We start from the raw sequence: 21,822 nt of genomic DNA, 5'->3' as shown, positions 1-21,822 counted from the left end.
ATGGTCCACCTAAACCTTCGCTATAGGTTTGACTGCTCCGCTGTAGGCCGGAGGCATCGGTTAAATGCATTTTCGGTCGGGTTTCGGCTACATGCCTTTTCTTCTCTCACTGAAACTCCACTCCGCTCGCTATAGTAGTTGGAACAGGAAAGTCAAAGCCGGTGGCCTATGACCACAATGGTAGGACGACTATCACAGGTACCTACCTACCTAGGTAGGCATGTCACTCAAATTTACCACCTCATCATTCCTTGTCGGCTTTATGGCTTCAACTGCAATCATAACCTATAGAGCGGGACGCTTTCCCCGGTATCCTGATGCATCTTGGATGCCTTGAGGGGCTAGTCTCGACAAGACGCCGTCGGCAACATGCATTGGAAGCAGCTCAACGCACCGGTCCAAGGTTTCTCGACATGTGTAGAAGGTGATCTCCGGCATTCTGACCCTGCTCAATCGCTGTGGGGAGCAGTAGAAGTATTAGCTTTCACATATATGCCCTCCTTGCCCCAGAGAAAGTTGGTACAAGTCACCTGTTTCCTCCTTTCCCCTTCCCAGATATCCCTGCAAGCTAGGACCACCAAAGACAGATAGATCGTTTGACGGAGTCAGACACGCTGACATAAGATGTCTTCTCCAACGCTCAACATGACAAGGCGCCTTGTCTCCAGGAAATGCCGGCTGAACATGCAGCGCCGGTGGGCTTCGACACGTCCGCAGTTCAACTGGGAGGACCCTCTCGGAGCCCAGAGCCTGCTGACTGAAGAAGAAGTCGGGATCCAAGACACAGCGCGCGCGTACTGCCAGGAACGACTTCTTCCGCGGGTCTTGAACGCCTACAGAACCGAGTCCTACGATCGTGAGATCTTGCGGGAGATGGGTGAGCTCGGTCTTCTCGGCGCGACCATCAAAGGCTACGGGTGCGCGGGGGTCAGCAGCGTGGCGAGCGGTCTGATCACGCGCGAAGTTGAGCGGGTGGATTCAGGCTACCGCTCCAGCATGTCGGTGCAGAGCTCGCTGGTGATGGGCCCGATCGAGCAGTTCGGCAGTGCCGAGCAGAAGGACAGATGGCTCGAGAAACTGGCGCAGGGGGAGCTAGTCGGCTGTTTCGGACTGACTGAGCCTAACCATGGCTCGGACCCGGGGTCGATGGAGACCACGGCAAAACCACATCCAACGAAGGAGGGTTACTACTCGCTCTCGGGCGCGAAGACGTGGATCACAAATTCCCCGATCGCAGACTTGTTCGTCGTCTGGGCCAAACTGGACGGCGTGATCAAAGGCTTCGTCATTGAGCGCGACGCATGTCCGCCCGGCACGCTCGAGACTCCGGCGCTCAAGAACAAGACTGGCCTGCGTGCCTCGATCACGGGCATGATTCAGCTCGACAACTGCCCGGTGCCGGAGGAGAACATGCTCAATAGCGTGTCGGGTCTCAAAGGCCCATTTAGCTGCTTGAACTCCGCCCGCTACGGCATTGCATGGGGCGTGATGGGTGCATTGGAAGATTGTATTGCTCGCGCGCGCACCTACGCACTCGAGAGGAAGCAGTTCAACCAGCCACTAGCCAGGTTTCAGCTCGTTCAGAAGAAACTGGCCGATGCCATGACCGATGCCACATACGGCATTCTCGCCGCACATCAAGTTGGGCGGCTGAAGGACGCCCCTGCCGATGCTGCGCAACAGGCCACTCCGGAAATGATCTCTCTCATCAAGCGGCAGAACTGCGATCGTGCCTTGGTTCATGCCCGCACGCTGCAGGAAATCTTCGGCGGGAACGCCGCTAGTGATGAGTATCATATCGGCCGGCATGTCGCAAACCTCTTCGTCACGCAGACGTACGAGGGCCAGAGTGATATTCACGCCCTGATCCTGGGGAGGGCGATGACCGGTGTGCAAGCTTTCGCTTGAGACGATTGCCGGGCTCATTTTTGATCTAACTATCTGAAGACTTGTCATGTTTCTCGGACCCTCATCTGCTTGGTATATGGAGTTCGGATTTGTATTGCGTCACAGGCAGGTTTGGTACATAGGTTCTGATCTGACAGGGTCACCATTGAGATGGGTCCAATGTGTATTCTGATGTTCCGAGAGAGGTTGGCATCAGAAAGTAATTGTCCGGATCCAAAAAGCGGTCATATAGTTGCGTCTGCAAAGTCATGTCAAGCTGTCTCTGTTGAGCAGCATTCTGAAAATTGTGGATAGCCGAGCCCATTTCGAATGTATTCTGCAGCGCGTAGTATTCTGGAGTTGACATAATGTTCTCAACTCTTTGGTTGTTCACGAGCCCTTCCATGGCAGACTGGCTAGTCGGGGATTCAGCGGTGGCGGTCGCCTCATCGGACGCCTTGTTCTTTTTGATCCCGGCTTGGAGAAATTCGAAAATTTGCAGGCCCCAGAACGCAGGGTCCCAACAATCTCGAACTTCGTTCAAGACAATCTGACAATTGTCAAGGGCTGCTTGGCCTAATTGTGCGATGAGAGGTGATGATCTGCGGATAAATCTGTAAAAGACGATTCCTGCGACGAAGAAGGCCGGAAACACTTCTTGTGGCATAGAATGAACCATTGACTTCGTCATAAGGTAAAGGGCTGTTGACGAGATCGTCTGGGCAGCGGACTCCGCTATTTCACAGGTCGCGGCTTCTGGACCTAGTCCCGGCGTGCCATCATGAGACAAAATATCTCGACGAGCAAGATAGATGAAGATGACATGGTGGTGAAATAAGATTTTGAGGCTTTCGGCAAACATTGACGTCGATGGTCCCGAGTCTGACCAGTTGATTTCAGTTGGCAGGTCACTTCGCCAGTGATCGAGCATCTCGTGCAGAGTCTGGGGAGTCGACGAAAACCCTGGGTTGGAACGCGCGTTCGTGATGTGGCGCAAGATGAGGGATAGTTTGGCGAGCTGGATCTGATACAAGGCGGAAAGACGACGATCATCCATGAGCACATTCTGTCCCTGCTCGGTGGTGAAATCATCCATGGTTAACATCGGAGTATCGCAATGGCTCATATTAACTCTGAAAGGTCGGCCTAGGAGGGTCCCGCAATATGCATCCCGAACCGCAATCGTCCACCACATTCGCCTCAGTAAGCCTTTGTCTTGGTGAGATGGCAAGGAGGCGGTCGAGCGATGGATCCCCAGGGATTCAGCAATCGTCACAGCGACACCGACCCAAGAGCATGGATTCCAGTAACTCTTCATGTCAGGGCCCCAGAACGTCAGTATTATAATGGCTTGTAACAGCACCACACTGTTGGTCTCGTAGCCCACATCATAGAGCACCTTGGCCTTATCGTAGAAGAACCGCCGTGCGCTTTGGCGGGTCTTGAATCCTGCACTTTTGATGACTGTCAGATCACAGTAAGCGGCACCAATCAGACTTGCTGCATGCAACAAGATCCAGGGGATCGTGCCTGACCGATGCTGTTCGAGGAAATCGGCCTTGTTCACAATCGAATACAGGGGATAGAACTTGCCGATGAAAGCATCGACCAAAGCACGTAGGCATTCTGGGTTGGGTGAATGGAAGGCCCCCTTGGCCTGTAGGTAAGCAATATCTGCTGGGGATAAATGTGACGGGTGGGCGGACCGTTCGTGAGACCTCGCTACCTCGCCGTCGCCCATCGCTCGTTGTTCTGAGCGGATTCCATCTCGCTTTTCAGGCATGAATTCTTTCAGGGCAAACGTCAGTGGAGAGGAGTCTCCCAACAGGACGAAGCCGTGTTTGCCCACAAGTCCTTCCGCATCACGACCTTGCTGTCTCAGGAAGTTTTCGAACATCAAGGCGAGAGAATTGCTCCTGGCCTCTTCCGGTTCCCCAATGCCCTGTGACCGAGTACTATCTTGACCCTGACCCGAGGACGGAATGACTGAGGCCAGAGCCGAAGCAGGATCTGGCTCAGATGCTGCCGAAGTGCTAGGTCTGTCTTCTGCGGCTGGAGACTCCCCAGTGATAGGATCGTCTGCAGGGTGACTCATGGATGAGTCGCCTGTAGGAGCGTTTGATTGCGACCGCCCGCGATCATAGGTACCTCGGCGAGAGGTGATGAAGGCGCATCCTTCGACGCCGTCGACGCGGCATCTGGTGCACGGCAGACCTGTCCGCGCGGCGTCACATTTCACCTTGCGGCTGTTGCATCTCTGGCACGCCTTGAATGCTCTTTTCCGCGCAGAGAGAGTGCCACCGACGCCATTTGGCATCGTTCCTACAGACCTGACGCGAGTTGCATCCAGGACAGACGACGTGGAATCAATGGAACCAAGTTGGGAGCCGAAAATGCAGTTCAAGTTGCCGATGTTGCCGATGCCGAGAAAACTTCTTCGCTTATGTCAGCATGCAACCGCAAGTCACGTGCCGACCTGATGCCCTTGAGATGAAGGGGGCGAGTTCAAGTCTAGTATCATTTTGACTGTGGTGATATCTACTGATCAACAGTCTCAGGCGATCTTCAAAGCATCATAGCCTTCGGGACTGTCCCAGGGTAATCATAATACAGCACCGAGCCACAATCTAGCGCGCGAAACCCCCGAGGATAGGCGCCCTCCGTTTCGTTCAGCCACACTCAGTGGTGGAAGAGACGAGTCCTTTGCTCAATGAAGGTAATACCCAAGTTCTCTGCTGTATCAAAGACTGCGCCATCATTTTGCGAGCCGGTGGGAGCAGCAATATACTTGACGCCACTGCGAGCTGCACGATACACGTTGTCGACGAACGGGAACTGCGAAGAGTTAGAACAATGCAATGATCAGGCACATGCGTAAGGATGTCCACAGTACGATGCCTGCGGGAAGAAAAGGTGAGAGAGATGTTCACTTACGAAGGCGTCGCTCGAAACCGCAACCTCACTCAACTTCGACAGCCACTCTCGCCTCTCCTCGGGAGAGAACGGCTTTGGCACACTGCCCTCCGCGAAACTGCGCTCGTAGTCCTTGGTCTCGAATTCGCTCTGGGGCGGCACTTGGCCCGAACATAGCATATCGATGGCATTTGACTTCTCCGGTCGCTTGACACCTTTGGCCCATGATATGGAAAGCGTTCGCTCATGGAAGCGCATCCACCAGTTATCAGCCTTGTCTCCCGCGAGTCGGGTACAGTGAATGCGACTTTGTTGGCCAGCGCCCAGGCCAATGATTTGCCCATTTAGAGCATAGCAGACGGAATTCGACTGGGTATATTTGACGGCAATTGTTGCCACAGTGAGGTCACGCAATGCGGAATCAGACAGTTGTGGCGAGTTCTTCGGGCGAATGACGGTATTGAACGACTCGGTGGGCGATATTTTGACATCGTTGCGCCCTTGAGTGAGGGTGACGCCATAGACAGTCCTCGATTCTTGAGAAGGGGGCTCGTACGTCTCGTCCATCTGCAGAACAAGATACTTGCCCCCCTTCTTCTTCTTCAGGATCTCCAGTGCCTCTGGTTCATACCCGGGTGCAATAACGCCGTCAGATACCTCTCGAGAGATGATCTTTGCCGTAGCAACATCACAAACATCGGAGAGCGCGATAGCATCACCAAAGCTTGACATGCGATCGGCCCCGCGAGCTCGAGCGTATGCCTGGGCGAGAGCGGAGGTCTCAATACCCGCAATATCATCAACCATGTATACCTTGCGTTCTGTCTCGGTCAGTGGTACACCAATGGCGGCGCCGGCTGGGGAGACATGTTTGAAGCTAGCTGCTGCGGGCAAGCCAAGCGCCTCTTTGAGCTCCTTGACCAGTGGCCAAGCATTGAGACAGTCAAGCAGGTTGATATATCCTGGAGACCCTCCCAGAACTTTGAAAGGAAGGTTGCGGTTGCGAACAAAAGCGGCCGCAGGCTTTTGGTGCGGGTTTGCGCCATAGCGTAGAGAAAGCTGTTGGACTCCGTTACCGGCATATTGCTTGCGGAAGAAATCCGCGATGGCCGCATCGTAGTCGGCGGTATGCTCAAATGCCTTTAGAGCGTACCTCTGACGGGTCTCTACCGGGATATCTCCCTTCTCGAGCTCCTGTAGGAAGCTGGGGTAGTCCTGAGGGTCGCTGAGAATGGTGACTCGAGAATGGTTTTTGGCGGCAGCTCTGATCAAGGTGACACCTCCAATGTCGATTTCTTCTACCGCTTCAGGGATGGTGACGTTGACCTTAGCAACGGTGTCCTTGAAGGGGTACAGGTTGCACACAACATAGTCGACTTTATTGATGTTCTGGTCGGCGAGGTCTTTCTCGTCCGAAGCCAGGTTCCGTGCCAAGATACCAGCGTGCACTGCCGGATGGAGGGTCTTGACACGGCCTGAAAGCATCTCAGGGGCGTTGGTGATTGCGGAGACATCCCTACGGAGGGTTCAGTAAGAAATCCATATACTATTGAGGAGGAGGACCAGGTTCGTACTCGACATCAAAACCAGCCTCGCGAATCAGTTTTGCTGTGCCTCCAGATGCTAGAAGACGGACATTGTTCTTAATGAGACCTTTGGCTAGGTCGAGCAGACCCGTCTTGTCATAGACAGACAAGATAGCTGGAAATGCTGGTCAGCGAATCTGTTGTCTTGATTTGGCGGGGAAAGAAACGGGCGCCTGGCTCCTGACTACGGCGAGAATGACATACCTATCTTTTGAGAGGCCATGGTTGATATCACTGGACGACTGCACTGCGAAGATTGATATGGTTGCAGTAGAGATATGTCAGTCGACCGAGCAGCACAGGGGGGGTTTATGACCGGATTCGGGCGACTGGATAGGGAGTCTTCATGGAGCAGACGACCCGTTCAAGTTTCTCTTGCAAACAAAAATTGGAATCGTAAATCTCAATGTGCTGAGTGGAATTGAAGCTTGATAGGTTGAACAGCGTCGCTGGTGGGGGACGCGGATCGATGCAGGACTACGTATAAAATGCCACACGCAAATTCCTCAGGCAAAAACTACGTCACGGAAGAATCAAACTCCGGACCCGGAGTCACTAGTAGCCATTAGAGACTAGCGTCCCATCTAATCACGTGACTGCATTAACCCGAACACAGTCTAGCGGCGGTGAGCTGCGTCACTGCAGTTGGCGAGCTTCGAGAGATGCAGATGCAGCTGCAGACGCCAGCCTTGCAGTCCCTGAAGAAGTGTTACCCTGGTGTCACCATGTCCCCAGTACACGCTGCAGCGGCTGCAGTTGGAAAGATGGTGGCATGCGGTAGACAATCCGGCTACTGTATTGTGGTCTACGTCGGACATTCATGGAATGGGTAGTGATAAAAGAGTAAGACTGGTGGTGGTGGTTGGTGTCTGCGTTTCTACAATTCGGACGGCAGACATGTTCCCTGCGGCACTGCTGTATAGGGCGCAGTTCTGTGCACAATCAGGTACCTACTACGAAAGTAGTAGTAGGTCAGAGCCAGTTCGCACCCTCAGCCGAGAGTGCACAGCGGTGCCTCAGCACAGCGAGTCGTCCCAACTCGCTGCAGCCTGGAAGTACCGTCCAAGGCCACAAATTAAGAACTCGATCTTCTCTAACGGCCCGCGCCGAGTTGGACAGACCCCTCAGCTACTAGCATTTAGTAGTACAGCTTACCACTAGTAGTTGGTTGCACGTCAACGGCTGTGAGTAGTAACGATCTCGAACGTCACCTTCTCTTCACCTACCACTCACTCTCACTCTCACTCGACCTAATTCACTACTCTTGTGTGAATGTCCTCTCTACCGGTGTTGCGGAGAACCTCAACTTGAACCGTGCAAGGACCGTCAATAGGAAGTGGGCCTGGTATTGTTCCTCTCGACCGGCACTCCTCTATTCATGACTTCTTCCTGAAGCCAGTATGTGACTTCTGCCTAACTACCTGTATCTTTCAACTTCGACTTCCTTTTTCTCTTCTCTTCGCTTCTCTCCTCTCCTCTCCTCTCCTCTTTCATCATCATCTTCATCATACCTCTACCCGTTGATATCTTCTTCGACTGGCTCCGACGGCTTTTGGTTTAGAAGGTAGCCTTCATTACTTTTCACCGGGTTGCCGACTCCAAGCAGCATCCATTAGTTCAAACCGAGACTTCCCTCACCTCTGATACACTCGACTCTCTATCTCTCGAAGCCAGAAAACGACATCATGTCTTCGCCGAAGAAAAACCTGTCGCCAAAGAGCGATCGTATACTCCCTCATCGCAATCGCCAACATATCCTTCGCCCTATTCCCCAACCCCGAACCCAGGCGCATACTCTCCTTCAGCCCGAACATAGCAATGCATCCAAAGTCTCCGTGACATCACCCACTCCCACGGCATTCTCCCCACCCTCCAAGCCGTTTCCTTTCTTCGACCTACCGGGTGAGATCCGAAACAAGATATATGATCTTGTCATCCCAGAGACAAGGGTGGTCATCTCGGGCACTCATCCTCAGAAGGAACTCGAGAAGCTCAAGGCAAAGGCGCCAACCAAGAAGCACAAGCGGCCGCGGCATCGACTGTTGGGAGAGTTCACTGGCGACGTGGTTTCGACGTCTTTCCTACTCACATGTCGTCAGATGAATGAGGAAGCGATCCAAATCATCTATGCTCGGACCATCTTCTGTTTCGACCGATTTGTTGTGATCAACAAGTTCCTCGACACCATTCCCAGTGCTGCAGCCAAGAGCATTGGAAGGCTGGAGATCACTCACACCGGATACGCCGAACCAGAATGGACGGACGACCGTGTATGGAAACTCCGGCATGACGAGAAGTGGAGCATGACATCGGAGCGTATCAAACGAGGGATGACTTGCTTGGAGAGTCTCAAACTCGCCCTGACCGTTTTCGACTGGCCTTGCCGATTGGAGCTGGACGAGAGTTGGGCCAAACCTCTACTCAATCTCGCAGGAGACGGACTCGATTGGGTGGAAGTCAAGTTGATGCATGACCGGTTCCATCCTAACAAGGTTGCCGCAACCGCGAAAGAACTGGAGACCAAAATGATGTCAGCCGACGGCAAGAAGAAGAAATTGCGAGAGGCACAATTGCAAGCAGCACAAGAGAAGAAACGAAGAGAAGAGGCGCGAAAGAAAGCGACCAAAGCCTTGAGGATTCGACTTCCGTTGGGCGACAAGACCATGCTCAGCAACACTCCGGTCAAAAAGGTGGTGAAGTCTAGAGGGCTTGAGCAATACGCCAGGTACCAGCCTGCCGTGGCATTTTGCCAGTAAGGGGCCGATCGATATGGTGGTTCTGAGTGACCAGATTATTACACCGCGGGCTATCTGATGGACGGACTGGTCATGATTCCGGTCTAGGTCCTGGGCGAAGGCAGAGTCAGCATCATCAGCCAAAATGGCGATGCACCTATGAGCGTGCACACATGATGCAGCATACAGCATACAGTATTCTTCTTCACGAGCAACGATGACGGGCATTGCGATGGCACTTGGAAAACCAAATGAATCCAGCTAGCAATTCGAGAATGCCTGCATAGGGTTGATAGTTCAGTATTCCAAACATAGGAAATTGAACAACTGACTTGCATCTATCTGTATGGACGAGTAGCGATAGACTCGAGTGATTTGATGGACAGGCTGCATTGCATGACACGATCCAAAAATAGGGGCGGGCGAGTCGGGGAACTGAAGTTGAAGGGCAAAGATGAGAGGGGAAGATGGACGGTAGTGGCACCTGGAGCCTACTAGTTAGGCATCGAGACCCTCCCTGAGTGAAAGGCGGGGGACCCCTAAATACCACACTTTGTGGGTTCTTAAAGTGCCCTGAATGGCTTGTAGTAATCAAGATACGGTGCATCCGGCACCCAGCATGACACGGCTTGCCATCATGGCATGGATTAGGTAACTAAGGTAATATTGTATCTCAACGGGTTCTCTTCCTCCCCTCGTGAAAACACCAGAGTCGTTTCCTTCACCTGAGAGATGAATGCACGGTACAGTTGACCCCTGGTGCCAACATCCGCCATGGCAAATCTAGTGAGATCTAATGCAAGCTGCGACAAGGCGCTACAAGCTGCCAGGGAGTCATGTCGAGTCCTTCGGCTGCTGATTCGTTGTGGTCGGGCGCGTATAGAGACGCCGTCGACCAATCAAGCCCCTGCACCGCATCTCGTCACCCGCCTGCTGTCCATCTTCATCCATGTTTCCCTCCAACTGCGCTGCGTCTTCGTTCTATCTTCCTGCATCTCTTCACGCCGCTCATTCTCCTTCACTCTCGTCCAACCGCCCGACCAGCATCCATCATGCAAGCTCTATACCTCTCAAGCGCCCGGCAAGTCCCCATCTCGCAAGTCGAGATTCCCAATTCCACCACGGTTCGATCTAGTCGCTACACAGTTCAAGCTGCTTCAATTGCATTACTATCATGCTCGTCCTCCCAACTCGCTCGATCCTTTTTCTCTTCTACTTCAGCATCTCTGTTTATGTTCGTTTGGCAGCTCGCGCAGGCTTCGCTGAGTCGTCCTTTGCCTTTGACTATACCAGTCCCCTTTGACACGAAGGTTGTCTACACTGCCACATTGCCTCTCATCTCGTACTGCCCAATACCCTGCATTTTTGGCCTGAAAGCAAAGCCAGAGACCACCCTCCCGACCTCAGGGCGCCTATTTGCCACAAGAGCTGTTCCATCTCTCTCTGGGCCACGAATACCAAAGTCCAGAGGCCCCATCCGTCGGACGTTACCTGTGTAAGGTGATCAATCTGCCGGACTGCCAATAACCAAATCACATTTCCCAAGCGCTCCTCTTCGGGAGATCCTCAAGCGGTTACCTATTACTCGACCCTCTTCCCTCGTCTCTGCTTTCTTCTACAATATCCTTCCCATCGTTGACATTGAGATGATCAAGAGCTGGTTCTCGACAACATAATAGCGAACTCTGAGAGAGAAGAATATATACACATTCGTATATATTGCAAGCCAAGCTGCAGGTGTCGTTTCCGTCTCACGTCAGCATTGGCCGCCTTAGTTGGGATCGCAAACTTGCTCTGGAGAACCCTTGTCCTACTCTGAGCCACAAGCCTACACTGCAATAAGAAGTCATCATACAGCCATGTCGCCATCCGGCTTCGCACCAGTTTCGCCTATCGATATCACTGCCGATTCGAGACGCTATCGTACGGTCGACTTCGACGAGAAATCAGATATCAAGGCAACGACTCGGTCCCTTCGAACAAATTCAACGGCTTCCAGTACTCGGTCTGCCAACCCGGTGCGGAGGACCCGCTTCGCTGAAGCGACCTCCGTCCTGTCCCCCGCCTCTGGTCCCGGTGAACATCAGTCGCCATTTGCAGATCCCAAGATGGATACCAGCAATATTGACGGGCCCAAACCGTCGGATGTGGGCTTTGGGTATATCACAGACAATCAACCTGTCGAACAGCATGCTACCATCAGAGGAGATCTCAACGGCGCGGCTGGTGCTCCACTCAAATCAGCCTTGAAGACTCCCGGTACTGCTAGTCGAATGTTGAATCCCCTGAGCCCAACGTTCCGCGAAGAGCAGACGTTGGAGAAAGAAGAAGAGAAGACGGATGTCCAGCAGGCAAAGGATCTGGTAAGTTCCTTCATGACAGTTACAAAATCTCGACCACTGACAGTGTGATTATAGACGGTCAAGAAACGGGTCCGAATCGCCAAGATGGTCCTTCGTGGCATCAACTTCTCCTGCTCGTTGATCGTGCTAGCCATGCTCAGCACAGTCCTTACCATTTTCCATGCGACCAAGTCGCTTCCGCCGCGCAACAATCTACCCGCATGGGCACCAAAGCAGCAAATATGGCCGCAGATAGTGGTCTTGACCATCGCTTGCATCTCTTTGCTGTTCTCCATCATCGTCATCCTGGCCTACTGCCGAGGTGGTCACCGGCGGGCCGAGAAAGTAGCGGTCTACTATACTATGTTTGCTGTGGGATGGTTCATGTTTAGCATTGTCATGTGGCTTGTGGGCGCCGGCATCTTTCACGGTAGCAAAGCCAATGGCGGCGGGACAGATCTTTGGGGTTGGAGTTGCAAGGACAACAAGCGACGACAACTGTTCGAAGATGATGTCCACTACGCCCTTGTCTGCCGCTTGCAAGACTGGAGCTTGATCTGCTGCATCATTGAAGTCATAGTCGAGGTCCTTGTGATCGCAATCTACGGCATCGTCTTCTACCGATTCTGGTCGAAGAACCGTCTTCGAAAATCCATGGACGCCCGTGATCGAGCTCGGACCGACCTATACCTCGCTCAATTACGCTCGCAATCGGCGCCCAACACGCCCGGCTTTGCCCAAACCCCCAGAACGCCAGGATTTCCCAGTCACAAGTCCTTGGACGTCTCGCATCTTGCAGAGCAAGGGTATTCGTCGACACAGTATGTGGCTGCATCTCCGCAGTCGAATACAACTGCCTCACCTTTCAAGCTCCAAGCTCCTCCCATTCGAGTGCAGCACGCCTCACCCAGGCCGGCGGCCGGGGCAGGGTTTGAGAGACAGACAACGGCCAGTCCACCTCCTCAGCCACCAATGTCCCCTCCTCCGGAGGAGAGGGTGCACGAACACGTATCCGCAGCGCCTGGCGAGCAGACTTATGCGTCTGTCCCCATCCCAGGGGCATATGCACCACATTCCAACGGTCCAGCACTAGGGCAGGCATATTAGTGAATACAAGATGAAAAGGAAAAGACAAAAAAAGATTCGAAGCCGCCGTTCCCGAAATAACTTGGGAGATGGGCATCTATCGCGATACAGTGTTGACACGAGCGGGACGTCAGCGGACTGAGGACATGCTATGGGGCTAATAAGCAGATCCAAACATACACTTTGTATCTACCATCTAGGAGTTCAGGATGGGAGTTGGAGTGGGAGTAGGAGTGGGGGCGACGATCATGTGTACCAAGCTGTGAAGGGGTTCGATCCGTTGAATCATCAAGCATCAGGTGGTCACTGGTCACCGGGGGAATAGTGTTGGGACCCAAGCCAACCAGACCTCTTCTTCTTGTCTTTCTTTCTCTCCTTTGCACAGCTCAGTGAGGTTGATACTATTCGGTGTGAAGTACGGATCAATGAAGATATCTACCAAACTCGTATCGAAAAAGCAATGGCACTGGTAGTCATAACTAGGTAGGCATACCGCAGCCTGGTGAGGAGTTATTCTCTCATATGTCTCGAACCGTCAATAACATGGCAGTTATAGCCTTGACTTGTTTGTGCTGACGTACATTCTCTTAAGGCTATAGAGTAGTAGTATGGGATGGGATAGGATGGGATGAGATGGGATGGGATGGGATAGGATAGTAGGATAATCCTTATACTAGTCTATATATTCTACTTGGCCTAAATGTTATAATCATATTCTCACACGCTAAAAAAGGGACTGGCTACAACAGCGAATAGAAGATAAACCGAAGAAGGAGCCTTAATGTTGATGTATCTGAATACAGAGTCATGAAGTTGTAAGATTGTTCTCCAATTCCAATTTTCTTTTTCTTCTTCCTTCTCTACATCAATCCCCCATACGGATCATCCTGTCTCTCGAAACTCCATTTCTGCCGCATCGATCTCGTCTTATTACGGCTGTTACTGTTGTCGTCAAGTCCGTGACACGCGTTGGGGGATGAGGAGATGCGCAGGCCGAGGAAAGACTTATACCGGCCTGAACGTAGTGCTGGTGTGGGGTCCTTTCTGGATTTGGATTTGGATTTAGAGCGAGTGGCGGCGATGCTATTGCTATTGCTATTGCTATTGCTGTTATTTGTGTTATTGCTGTTGGGGGTCGCGAACGGTGTCGCGCCTGGCGCAGAGACCTGACTCGGTTCTGGCACTGGAACAGGAATAGGAGCAGGCCAATTGCGGTGTGTCGGATCTGGTGGATTGGAGAGGGTATATGCTGGAGGAGGCTCGTCTGGTGGAATTATGGAAGCGTATGATTGAGCTTGTGATTGTGGTTGTGGTTCTGGTTGTGGCTGTGGCTGTAGTTGATGTGATTGCTGTTGAGGTTGCGACTGAGGTTGTTCAGAACCAGGGGTTGGAGTCGGAACTGCCACTGCAGCTGGAGTTACAGCTGGAGTTGTAACTGGAGCTGAAGAAGTTTGAACAGCTGGATCAGAACCACCCACAATCTGTTCTTGAAGATGTGTCTGCGACTGTGTGCGTGGCGTGGACGTCGGCGACGAACGCAGAGACGCCGAGGACCGAGTGGACCGACGTGAAAAGGAATTGTTGTGGTTGTGGTGTGGTTGTACAAACGTTGCTTTCACGCCGGCTGTCCGGGCCATGTCTGCTGCGTAATCTAGTTCCAAGACCGGACTGGTAGTGGATCTGAGATTGGGGTTCTCATCTTCATGCTGAGCGGTGGCTTCTCTAGCTGCCTCACATGCAAAATCGAGGATCCGACCAGTGTCGTAACTCCAACTTGGAACAGCGAGATTGTTGCTGCTAGTCGAGGTAGTCGAGGTAGTCCCGGTGGTGGTGGTGGTGATATGGTTGGTGTCGAGAATCCCAGATCCAGTCAGCATGTCGAGCACCGCTCGAAGCCAGTCGTCTTCGGGCCCGTATGTGGGTGTATCGTAGAGTAAGGACGACAGTTTCTGCGCCAGCTTCGGAGGAGACGAACGGTGTGTTCCGAGTTTGATGCGTAGGTAGAGTGGGAGGGGTTGGTTGGTTGGGGAGGTGATGCTTGTGGTTGTGGCTGTTGAAGTGCTGGAAGATGGAGATGGAGACAATACTGGCTCCTGTATCCCATTGGACCAGTTCATATTCGAGTCGTTGTCTTGTATATGCTCGGCTGATGGTGATGATGATGATATTGACGACGATATCGATGTCGACGATGAAGATTCCCCAGCAGCCTTGACCGGCACAGGATACTTTTGTTGTCGGGGTCGATGGTCGTGCATGTCGAAGAGTTGCGATTCGCATTCTTGAGAGTGGCCGCTCGACTTTGAATATCTGTGCGAGAAGAATCGCGGTTTTGATTTCGACGCTTCGCCCCCGTTGGTCGTCGCGGGAGATACTAGGACGGCCCAGTGGACAGTATCAGTGTCTGACGATTGGGAAGAGGGCTTGAAGCCCAGAACGCTGATCTCAGACATGTTGGTCGGTGTGCTTGACCACGTCGATGTTGTGATCTTTGATGAAGGTTTGATTGATCGTTCCGTGGATGTGATCGTCTCAAGTACAGAGGAGTTGTCGGTGTTGATATACCCGCCAGTCTCTCACGGTGGGCAATACCACGAATCTCTGCACGAAAGCGCGAATATCTCTTTCAAACAGCTGTCGATGGAAGGGATGATGGATGGTGACTGATAGATGGTCTTGATGAGTGATCACTCCGCCGCGGGCCGGCCGTACGGGGTGATGGTTGCTCTTAGAAATGATGATCGCCGTTGAGGTTGAGTCGACACAGTCAGACCTTACCCCAGATCCTGGGCTCGGATCAGTAATGATACCAGGGATGTGTCGTCTTGTTCTCAGGACCCAATTCCAGTATATGCCCGAGTGACGGCTGTGGACAACTGTAGATGAAATAACTTTGTCAGGCTTCCAGGTAGCCTGATTCGGTGCGCCTAATCAGACACACGACGCAACTGATGGATTTTTCTACAGCGAAAATGCTGGAGGTCTGACTACACGCTAGATGATCAAGTAAACGCAGGGATCTGTCGAGGATCGTGGGGTTGTAGTGCTTGGGCGTAACGAGTGTAATCAGCTGTGGAAAGGTGTTGACCCAGAGACACAACACTGACTTTGGTATAGTACTGGCTCTGGTATAGTAGTACAGTGTGCTGATCAGTGTCGAGGCCTTCGGTGGTGGTACGAGAACAGTCGATGATCACGCCACAGATCGGAAGATGGAGAGGGAAATGGTTATATAAACACAAGACATCTTCGTATTCGGTCATGATGAGCAAGCCATGGTATTTACCTATATATTGTCCAGGTGGCCCCCTGCAACTTTTCATCAGGCTCAAGAATGTAACGAATGAGATGACGCACGGGTAAGTTGGGAGAAAAGGTTTGTTTCCCGACTGTTGTGACGTTGGATGTCGCTCGAAGCGGTCAAATCGCTCAGAAGGATTCTAGAAGGAGAGACGATGGAAAAGAATTGAGCGGAGTCGAAGCGGATATGTAAAGCCGGCCACTTGCGCGCGACTACAGAGTAGTAATGGCGGATGATCTTTTTCGCAGTAATGAGCACTGAGCTCTAGATATCGCCATTATTGGTGGAAAATATCAGAGTAGAGTGGTCCTTGTTATCCGTCAGAGCAATGCCCCTTGCCAGTTGTCAGCGATCGAGGCTCCGAGAGTTCGCCGAAAAGGCTGTGACGTGAATATCAAGGTTGTTGCAGCCTTGCCGGGGGTGATCAGCGTGCCCAACAAGAACCATGTTGACCGAATTATGTCCATGAGCAATAAAGGTGGTGACTGCATGTGGGAACTCATCAACGATGGCTCACGACGATGCTGAAAACGGTACGCGTCTCATCGAAATCTGTCCGGCGGTTCGTGGTTCTGCAGCCCGGGTTGACAGTCGAGGACGGCTATTGTTTTCAGAGAGGCGACGAGAGAGCCAACATATTGTCGAACAACGATGCAGCAACAGGATACCCGAAGTCTTTGGACAGTGAGCATGACACACTTCGACCCGGTCATATCAAAGTGTAAATTGTTGTACAGCGAAGGTGATGCCGGTGGTATTACATACAAACACTTGCTCTTCCGCTACCTGAACAATGCGCCGCAGAGAGGACGATCTCGAAAGCCCCTGGTAATATGTACATGGCCTGCATTTGATGTAAAGAGACTCGGCCACCGAATTGTGGATTTCATTGCGAAGGGTCTCCATGGCGATATGGATATGGATATGCCAATGTGGAATATCTGATTCAATCGCCGTCGGTTGCGCAGGTCCGCGACCCTCATACATCTACACCGTCGAAGGATACTTTCCTCCCCTCTTCCGATTGAAAGCTCTTTGATCTTTTAACCACCGTCGGTATCCGGCCACGCTGTTCACCTTCTCGCCGTAGAAGTCGGGCACCGGGTTGTTGGTGCTGGCTCCGGTGGGGTTGACTCTGTGTTTCTTTATCCTATCGAAAAAGGCTCGCTCTTTGATGGTGAATTCCGGCAGACGACTGCGGTGCAGCACCCGCCAGACACCGTTGCCAAAAGCAGGACCGATGAGCCATCCCAAGAACGTCGCTCCAAAGGTCGCCACTCCCATGCTAATAAAGGGATCCGTGGGGATGATCTTGGTGATGTTGTCGGCGATATCGGGTACTTCAGAGAATGTAATCACTGCCGCGGCGGTAGCGCCAACCGAGGTCAGGATGGACGAAGTGAGAGCGTATCGTCGCCGAGAAGTACGAAGACGGAAGAATGTGTTCCAGTCCATTGCATTTGAGGAGGAGCTTGGGGTGGCCGCGGTGGTCGATGCATTGCGAGTTCGGCACAAGGATGGGGTGAAGAAGGATGATGGGTTGTTGGTGGTGGAGGACGGGTTGGCTGCTATCCGCGTGCGTGTAGACGCCGGTAGGCGTTGTCGACTTTGCGGAATGAGAGCTGCTGTTGAAACGTTGCATCGTGAATACGGCGAGACATTTTTGGAAGCAGTCAAGACTGGACGAGTCTGGATGAGCTGCAGACCCAACCTGGTCGACTTGGATGACATGGTGAGGTTCAGCTGATGGCGCAGGAAGGGAAACAGATGCCTAATGAGGCAGCTAGACTGAGAGACGGCGCAGGGTGTTGCTAAATTGTGTCTCTTCTGCTGTTTGAGTCGCGTCGTGTGGATGTGGGAAAGTTGTGACTGTTGCTGAGCTGCGTTGCAATAATGGCGATCGAGAGTTAACGATGCGATGATTCAAGTTTGGAGTTTGGAGTTTGGAGTCGTACGAGGAATTTCTTGAGAAGCAGTTGCTAGCACGTGACATCACTCACGGGGCCGGGCGCAGGCGGGCAACAAATCATAACAATTATAACGGGAGTCAGCCGCTTCGAGCCTCTAGACACGCCTAAAGTACCAAGTACCTTGACCTCCCTAACCCTCCCACCCGGACCTAGGGAGCCCTAGCCTCCCTAGCCCCTCCATGGACTCGTCTCCAGCGGCATATGTAAAGGCACCTGTAAAGATGTCTGGGTATTCCATCCTGGTTTCAACGCACATCTAGTATCTATAAGAGTTCTTTTGAGGCGGTTGCAGTGATAACAGACCCATGAGGCTTGGGACCTCAGGCTTGAATGCGGCAAAAGACAGGCTGATCCTCTACTAGCTAGCTGACAGTCCAGCTCGCGCTGAGGCTTCTTCAGCTTCTCACCTGAGTGGCCTAGGCTTAGGAGGCTTAGGAGGCTAGGGATACCATCCCGCCGATAAGCAGCCTACCTGTAGATAGCCACATAGCTATCCTTTTAGTGGTCTGCTTGCAAACAACCTCATCGCCTACCAGCTACAGAGTACTTACTACTGCCGCCAGTGTGAGTTTAGTAGCAGAAGTGCACGAATAGTGCCATCCCTCAATCGACCATGCAAAGGAGGAGGTAGGTAGATATCCTCTGCCGGGCTGTATCCGGCTACACTTACTCCTCCATGGTGTTCGGTGTGTCCCCGCCTTCATGTTCTCGGTCCCTCGAATCTGGACTCGGTCTTTTACTGTCCGCGGCGGGTGCTTATCTTTCCCTCATGACTTTTTATTGTCTTTGACATGCGGTCTGTGAAAACCTGCCTCACTCATCCTCCGATGTCTTGTCCCTCTCTCTGGCGCTGATGTCGTTTGTCCTGTGGTCCTCGGTCCCAATCCCTCCGACGCCATGCCGCGCCCCAAGAGACCCGATCAGGATGGAAAAGAGGTCAAGAAACGCTCCAGGAACGGCTGTTGGTAGGTGGTTCAATAAAAGTCGCATAGGTCGACACTGACATACAGATTCACAGGCCTTGCAAGTCCCGGAAAGTGAAATGGTACGACCACTTGTTCCCCGACCAGCAGCGGTCGACTCTGTATGTATGATATGCTGACGGACGACAGTGGAGAGGAGAAGCCGACATGCACCAATTGTCAACGACAAGGCGAAACCTGCGACTATAGTATTCGATTGAACTGGGATGGTCGGAGTAAGAAGAAAGACGATGGCAAGCTGGGCGTGCAGGTGATATCCTTCGGCGGCCCGCAACCTATATCGCAGCCTGTGTCGAACGGTCACTCCAACGGTCACCACGAGCAGAGTCGCAACGGTCAGATCTCTCCTCCTAGAGCGTCCTACCATCAACCACGCCCTCCATCAATCTACAACACCCATCCGCCTGCGCTCGAGTTGGCGCCCGCCCCGGCTGTCAATTATGCAAACAATATCATTCTATCATCGTCCGATTTCAATCCCGCCATACTGCCCCCTCCGCCTATACTAAATACTCCGCATTGGGGCGACAATGGACACCACTCCTCCCTTCAGGAGCAGATCTCGATGCCTCCCTTGCGACATAACCTGTCTGTTCCGCCATACCCTTCCCCTTCGGAGTCGGCCTTTGGCAGTCCCAACCTCAACAACGGGATGTACAACCTCGGGAATGGACCGCCTACACAAATGCCTCCACCCATGCCAACGTCAAATCCTATGAGCTATCATGAATCCGTGGATTCACCGTACAACAGTGCAAAGAGAATGAAATTAAGTCCGCGGACAGATGGGTTTGGAAGGACTTTGAATTACCAGAGGGCGGGCTCCTACGGTCCCAACGATGCAGAGGAGCCAACACGAGTTCACTTCAACCCCAACACCCCTACATTCTTCCCGTCTTATCTAAGCAATCCATTGACCCCGGCGACCTCCGCGACATCACAACTTTCACAGGACACCGAGGACCGGCGCATCTCTGTGAGCTCTTTGCTGTCAGAGGATCCCGAGCCGGAAGATCTGAAACCTCCCCACCAGAAAGACCGAAACTATCATGAAGAGGAACAAATTCCCAGACGGGGGTCGCTTCATCAGAGGATGGTATCGTATTCCGAGACCGAGACATATGGTCATGATCGGGGTAATGTTGACCTGGATATTCCTCGAAACAATGACACCATGGCCATTTCCGGTATGTCTCCATTGTCGGAGCACAGTGCTTTTGAGTCGTGGTTGCACGACTCTGATCTCGGAGTACCCGAGTTTGGGTTCGGTCTTGCAAGTCGAGACACTGTCTTTGCGAAAGGGGGATACTACGCTGCCCCGGTCCCGATCAAAATTCCCCGGAAGTTGGAACCATTACCGCGCACGCTGTCCGAGAACCCGATGAATCTACTGTATTTCCACCATTTTCTCAACCATACCGCTAGGATTCTTGTCCCGCATGATTGTCCGGAGAACCCGTTCAAAACAATCCTGCCCAAGAGTAAGTTGGAGTGATGAACTATGGCATGTCTGAAGCTGACGGCGCAACAGTGGCGGTGGACAATCCGAATCTTCTCAATCTGCTACTCGCCTACTCAGCATGTCACCGAGCGAGACTGTTGAATCACCCGGAACCGGCCAATCGCATCGCTCTATGGGTGCGCGACGTCTTTCCCTCACTGCGGCAGACCCTGGACAACGTGTCCAGCAGCGAGGTTTCCGAGGCGAATCTGGCCACTGCCATCCTGCTAGCCTCTCTCGAGATCATTTCTCCCTCCAGCTTTGGGGTGTCGATACCGTGGCAGAACCATCTGAGTATTGCCCGGAGCATTATTCGATCTCGAGGCGGGCCCAACTCGATTTCGCGCAAAGATCCAGTCATGTATTTTCTGACCCGGTGGCTGGCCTACCTCGACGTGATGGGGTCATTATCTGGCCGACGTAACGAAGAGCCTCTTTTTGCTGGCAACTACTGGTCGAGTTCTCACGAGGAGGGCACTTCGGCCAAGGAGTTGTCGCTGACGGATGAAGATGGCGACGATGACGACGACTACACGATCGATTGTTTACTCGGGTTCACCACCCGATGTGTTTCGATCCTCGCGCAAGTGGCTCTGTTAGCTCGACAGTGCGAGATTGGTGGCAGGATCGACCCGGAGACAGGACGCATCAACGAATCCTGGAGACCGTCGATGGAGACACTGAAAAAGGCGGAGAAACTGCGTCTTGACCTCGAACAGGCGCGCAACCATGAGCAAATCCAATGTTCACACCATAGCCCCGAACTCACCAAGGCGCAGTTGGTGGGTTCTCGGCGGAACTCGGCCTACCTCGAAATGTCGGAGAAAGACGCAGAAGAATCGCTGGCGACCAATTCTGCATTTCACTGGGCCGGGCTGGTGCATTTGCTGCGCCGAATCCACAATCTGCCTCGCACGGATCCGGACGTGCAGAAGGCCGTCCATGAGATTATCAAGATTCTGCAGACAATCCGGGAGGGCGGTAGCGCTGAAGCTTGTCTGCTGTTCCCCATGTTCACGGCTGGTGTCGAAGCGGAAGACCCCATGGACCGAGCGGAAGTGTTGAGCCACATCAAGGGCGCCGAAGGATTGGGGTTGTGTCAAGTCAGTCGAGCTCGCAAGATCATGGAAGAAGTGTGGAGGACAGGAGTGAGCTGGGAGACACTGGTCACTGGAGAGTTTTTGGGCTGACCTCGGGTCTATCATGCGTCATGTATGCTGCGGCCCCGGTGGTGGTGGTTGCATCTCACGAAGTCGTCGACCTATGTTTCTGAGAGTCGTTGTCGCGGGCAACATTGAGCATTTCTTGAGCGTTGGAGTTGTGGTGTGATCACATGAAAAGGGTTGATCGGGTCATTCTCGTGGACATATGGTACTATGGTGGTAGGGACAAACAGACTTGCGCTTCTTCCATAACACGATCTTTTATGAACTTGGATCATCACGTACTAGCAGAACCGGGTGTCATTTCTCTCAGAATAGAATGCACAGTATGTACAGTATCTTATGTCATGTCATG

At 52.7% G+C, this 21,822-nt stretch overlaps 8 protein-coding genes across 8 annotated transcripts; 4 read left to right on the top strand and 4 right to left on the bottom strand.

Moving 5' to 3' along the window:
• Positions 1-684: 684 nt before the first annotated feature.
• A1O1_01277 (glutaryl-CoA dehydrogenase) lies at positions 685-1,908 on the top strand (the record flags this gene model as incomplete). Its single annotated transcript, XM_007722190.1, has 1 exon — positions 685-1,908. The coding sequence occupies one exon, from the start codon at positions 685-687 to the stop codon at positions 1,906-1,908; it is 1,224 nt and encodes a 407-aa protein (XP_007720380.1).
• Positions 1,909-2,047: 139 nt separating this feature from the next.
• A1O1_01276 (uncharacterized protein) lies at positions 2,048-4,204 on the bottom strand (the record flags this gene model as incomplete). The annotated part of the gene is made up of 1 exon (XM_007722189.1): positions 2,048-4,204. One exon carries the CDS (start codon positions 4,202-4,204, stop codon positions 2,048-2,050), a length of 2,157 nt encoding a protein of 718 aa, XP_007720379.1.
• A 362-nt stretch (positions 4,205-4,566) lies between these two features.
• On the bottom strand, positions 4,567-6,609 carry A1O1_01275 (bifunctional purine biosynthesis protein ADE17; the record flags this gene model as incomplete). Its single annotated transcript, XM_007722188.1, has 4 exons — positions 4,567-4,722; positions 4,822-6,316; positions 6,375-6,501; positions 6,591-6,609. The coding sequence occupies 4 exons, from the start codon at positions 6,607-6,609 to the stop codon at positions 4,567-4,569; spliced, it is 1,797 nt and encodes a 598-aa protein (XP_007720378.1).
• A 1,462-nt stretch (positions 6,610-8,071) lies between these two features.
• On the top strand, positions 8,072-9,142 carry A1O1_01274 (uncharacterized protein; the record flags this gene model as incomplete). Its single annotated transcript, XM_007722187.1, has 1 exon — positions 8,072-9,142. One exon carries the CDS (start codon positions 8,072-8,074, stop codon positions 9,140-9,142), a length of 1,071 nt encoding a protein of 356 aa, XP_007720377.1.
• A 1,838-nt stretch (positions 9,143-10,980) lies between these two features.
• A1O1_01273 (uncharacterized protein) lies at positions 10,981-12,570 on the top strand (the record flags this gene model as incomplete). The annotated part of the gene is made up of 2 exons (XM_007722186.1): positions 10,981-11,484; positions 11,539-12,570. 2 exons carry the CDS (start codon positions 10,981-10,983, stop codon positions 12,568-12,570), a joined length of 1,536 nt encoding a protein of 511 aa, XP_007720376.1.
• Positions 12,571-13,409: 839 nt separating this feature from the next.
• On the bottom strand, positions 13,410-15,002 carry A1O1_01272 (uncharacterized protein; the record flags this gene model as incomplete). Its single annotated transcript, XM_007722185.1, has 1 exon — positions 13,410-15,002. One exon carries the CDS (start codon positions 15,000-15,002, stop codon positions 13,410-13,412), a length of 1,593 nt encoding a protein of 530 aa, XP_007720375.1.
• A 1,835-nt stretch (positions 15,003-16,837) lies between these two features.
• A1O1_01271 (uncharacterized protein) lies at positions 16,838-17,581 on the bottom strand (the record flags this gene model as incomplete). The annotated part of the gene is made up of 1 exon (XM_007722184.1): positions 16,838-17,581. The coding sequence occupies one exon, from the start codon at positions 17,579-17,581 to the stop codon at positions 16,838-16,840; it is 744 nt and encodes a 247-aa protein (XP_007720374.1).
• Positions 17,582-18,717: 1,136 nt separating this feature from the next.
• A1O1_01270 (uncharacterized protein) lies at positions 18,718-21,494 on the top strand (the record flags this gene model as incomplete). Its single annotated transcript, XM_007722183.1, has 4 exons — positions 18,718-18,785; positions 18,839-18,865; positions 18,933-20,284; positions 20,335-21,494. The coding sequence occupies 4 exons, from the start codon at positions 18,718-18,720 to the stop codon at positions 21,492-21,494; spliced, it is 2,607 nt and encodes an 868-aa protein (XP_007720373.1).
• Positions 21,495-21,822: the final 328 nt, after the last annotated feature.

The sequence above is a fragment of the Capronia coronata genome (genome assembly GCF_000585585.1).
Source record: "Capronia coronata CBS 617.96 chromosome Unknown acBCG-supercont1.1, whole genome shotgun sequence".
Classification (NCBI taxonomy): domain Eukaryota; kingdom Fungi; phylum Ascomycota; class Eurotiomycetes; order Chaetothyriales; family Herpotrichiellaceae; genus Capronia; species Capronia coronata.
This window is presented reverse-complemented; position numbering and strand designations above follow the sequence as displayed.